The sequence below is a fragment of the Herpailurus yagouaroundi genome, unplaced genomic scaffold (assembly GCF_014898765.1).
Source record: "Herpailurus yagouaroundi ecotype Mexico unplaced genomic scaffold, PumYag 140, whole genome shotgun sequence".
NCBI classification, from domain to species: Eukaryota; Metazoa; Chordata; class Mammalia; order Carnivora; family Felidae; genus Herpailurus; species Herpailurus yagouaroundi.
In genome coordinates this window covers 86,437,350-86,440,303 of record NW_024412395.1, presented here as the reverse complement: position 1 = coordinate 86,440,303, position 2,954 = coordinate 86,437,350, and the positions used below count along the sequence as shown (strand labels likewise).

Below are 2,954 nucleotides of genomic sequence, written 5' to 3'. Positions count from 1 at the left end.
ATTTCCAGTCAAGTATCGATTTTACTCCAGATAGACCCCAAAATACAAACAATGATGGCCACAGAGTCTTGAACCCAAACTAAGCTTTGTGCTTTTTCAAGCACTTTCACAGATTGCTTCACTTGGTTTCCTCTTCCTTAAGATTCCTCATTATTTAAATTCTGCTTTTTAATACGTTTTAAAAAAATAACACCAGTCCCCGAGCAGAATACATTACTTAGTTTAATCACCTTTGAGGAGTCAATGAAGCAGATTAGGCGACAAAATCAAAGCACGGGGGATAGAATTTCGCTCATCCTTTTGCTCAACTAAAAGAGTAAAGACTCTTTTCATTTTGGTGGCAACAACAGCTTTAGTGAATGAGAACAACCCGAACCTACCAGAAAGAATGAGAGAACCATTCAGCTAACCCCAATGACCAGGGGGAGGGGGAGCGGGGAGCTTGCAAATCCCCTTACTCACCGAAATGGGCCCCTTTTGTGTGATTTCCTGCGGAGGCAGCAGTCAGGGCTGCTATATATACAGCGGCACTCCCCCTCGGCCCACACAGCACCCAGCGAACACCTCCTGACCACTCTCTCCAAAATGGGAAAGGTAAGTGCTGGGTTCCTGATGCCGGGGGTTTGCCCTGGCGCAGCATCCTCAGCGGGGGCACATGGCCTCACGCTCCAGCACCTTCCATTTTGCAGATCACCTTCTACGAGGACCGGGGCTTCCAGGGCCGCTGCTACGAGTGCAGCAGCGACTGCCCCAACCTGCAGCCCTATTTCAGCCGCTGCAACTCCATCCGCGTGGACAGCGGCTGCTGGATGCTCTACGAGCGCCCCAACTACCAGGGCCACCAGTACTTTCTGCGGCGCGGGGACTACCCGGACTACCAGCAGTGGATGGGCCTCAGCGACACGGTCCGCTCCTGCCGCCTCATCCCCCAGGTGAGTGTGGCTCTGTCTTTGTCTCTGGTCGCTTTGGAAGTGAAAGCCATGAACAAATACCATTCTTCAACCAAATCATTCCAACTACACAGCAGAAGGTGGGAGTGAGGCTACCGCATGTGGTCTGTTCTAAAAGGCTGTCTCAGATGGGAAGTCGGTCTTCATGAACCCTATGGTGTGTGCTTTTTTACTCACATGGTCCCAGAGTTTTATATTTTAAATGGAATAAAAAATTAAAAGGCCAAAGTCTAATTAGGAAAAAGCAGGACAAATAGAAAACAAGTTGCCATCTGTGTAAGATATAACCTCTTTTTTTTTAATGTTTATTTTTGAGAGAGAGAGAGAGAGAGAGAGAGAGAGAGAGAGAGGATGGATGGGGGAGGGGCGGAGAGAGAGGGAGACATAGAATCCAAAGCAGGCTCTAGGCTCTGAGCTGTCAGCACAGAACCCGACATGGGGCTTGAACTCATGACTGTGAGATCACGACCTGAGCCAAAGTTGGATGCCTAACTGACTGAGCCACCCAGGCGCCCCAAGATATAACTTAATGTCATCATTCTGAACTGTATCAACTCAGAAATAATATATCAAAACTCAGATAGGTACAATCTGGGTCGGCTTAATTTTTTTTAAGTTCATTTATTTATTTTGAGAGAGAGAGAGAGAGAGAGAGAGAGAACACAAGCGGGGGAAGAACAGAGAGAGAGGAAGAGAGAGAGAATCAATCCCAAACAGGCTCCGCATGTCAACACAGAGCCCGATGTAGGGCTCAAACCCACAAACCATGAGATCATGGCCTGAGCTGAAATCAAGAGCCCGATGCTTAACCCAATGAGCCACCCAGGGGCTCCGGGTCTGCTTACCTGATAAATATATGTTTGCTTGCTTTGGCTCACTTTCCTATTTAATTATCTTCCTGTCCTCTATTTTTTATTCTGATACCATGGTCACTACCTATTAGTTTACTTAGAGGTATAAATTAAAGGAAAGGCCAAATCCAAAATCAAAGTTTGAGTTCAATATTTCTTAGAGAGTGATTTCACAGTTCTTAGAGGAATGTGTTGGAGTGTGGGAGGCACGGGTAATAGTGTCATCCAAACAGAGCTTAATGGAGATGGTTCTTGTTGCTGAGGGAAATAAAGACGGGAAGGGAAGAGACCAGAAAGGAAGTTTAAACACCAGATAAGTTGATATTGAACACAGAGATAAAGAAAATGTGTCATCTTATTTTTTACAAGAGATTAATAATCCTGTGTTCCATAATGTACATAAAATAGCTAAATGTTGATTCCTCTTTAACAAAAGTAATGTATCGAATGGGACTTTTCTTTCCAATGACTTACACTTTTCACCTTTGAGAAGGACCTTCTCTAACAACAAGCACTAACATGATCAATTTTATTTTGGACAAATCTTGTTGCTAGGGACAGAGATGTGGATGGCAGTGAAGGGTGGCTGAGTTCCGTTCCTCATATTACCCATAAATCACTAGATGCCTGGGTAGGTGATGGGGTGGGGGGGGGGTGGGGCAAGGCTCTTTAACACTGCAACGTGATTGTTCTGGAAGCAAACCTGGACTCCAACAAGTTCTGGGTAGGTGTGGCCAGGGAGGTGCAGGAGCTAGAGCACTTTCATTTCTCTCCACTTGTGTTCATTTACTTTTTCTTTTCTGCCACCCCAGCACACCGGCACTTTCAGAATGAGGATCTACGAGCGAGAGGACTTCAGGGGACAAATGTCAGAGATCACAGATGATTGTCTCTCTCTTCAGGACCGCTTCCATCTCAATGAAATCCACTCTATCAATGTGCTGGATGGCTGCTGGGTCCTTTATGAGATGCCCAGCTACAGGGGAAGGCAGTACCTGCTGAGGCCCGGGGAGTATAGGAGATACCTTGACTGGGGGGCCATGAATGCCAAAGTTGGTTCTTTCAGACGAGTAATGGATTTTTACTAAAGTACTTACATTCTCCGCTCTTCTCCTTTAGAATCCAATAAAATATTTAGCTTGTGTTTCTCGCA

The 2,954-nt window shown here is 45.9% G+C and overlaps 1 protein-coding gene across 1 annotated transcript; it reads left to right on the top strand.

Annotated features, from left to right (window-relative positions):
• Window positions 1-528: 528 nt before the first annotated feature.
• LOC121030987 (gamma-crystallin B) lies at window positions 529-2,954 on the top strand. The gene is made up of 3 exons (XM_040476038.1): window positions 529-594; window positions 690-932; window positions 2,614-2,954. Exons 1-3 carry the CDS (start codon window positions 586-588, stop codon window positions 2,887-2,889), a joined length of 528 nt encoding a protein of 175 aa, XP_040331972.1. The 5' UTR covers window positions 529-585; the 3' UTR covers window positions 2,890-2,954.

Excerpts from the sequence above, each read along its gene's own strand:
- LOC121030987 (XM_040476038.1), top strand. Across the intron at positions 933-2,613 it reads CCTGCCGCCTCATCCCCCAG|CACACCGGCACTTTCAGAAT; the intron begins GTGAGTGTGGCT and ends CTGCCACCCCAG.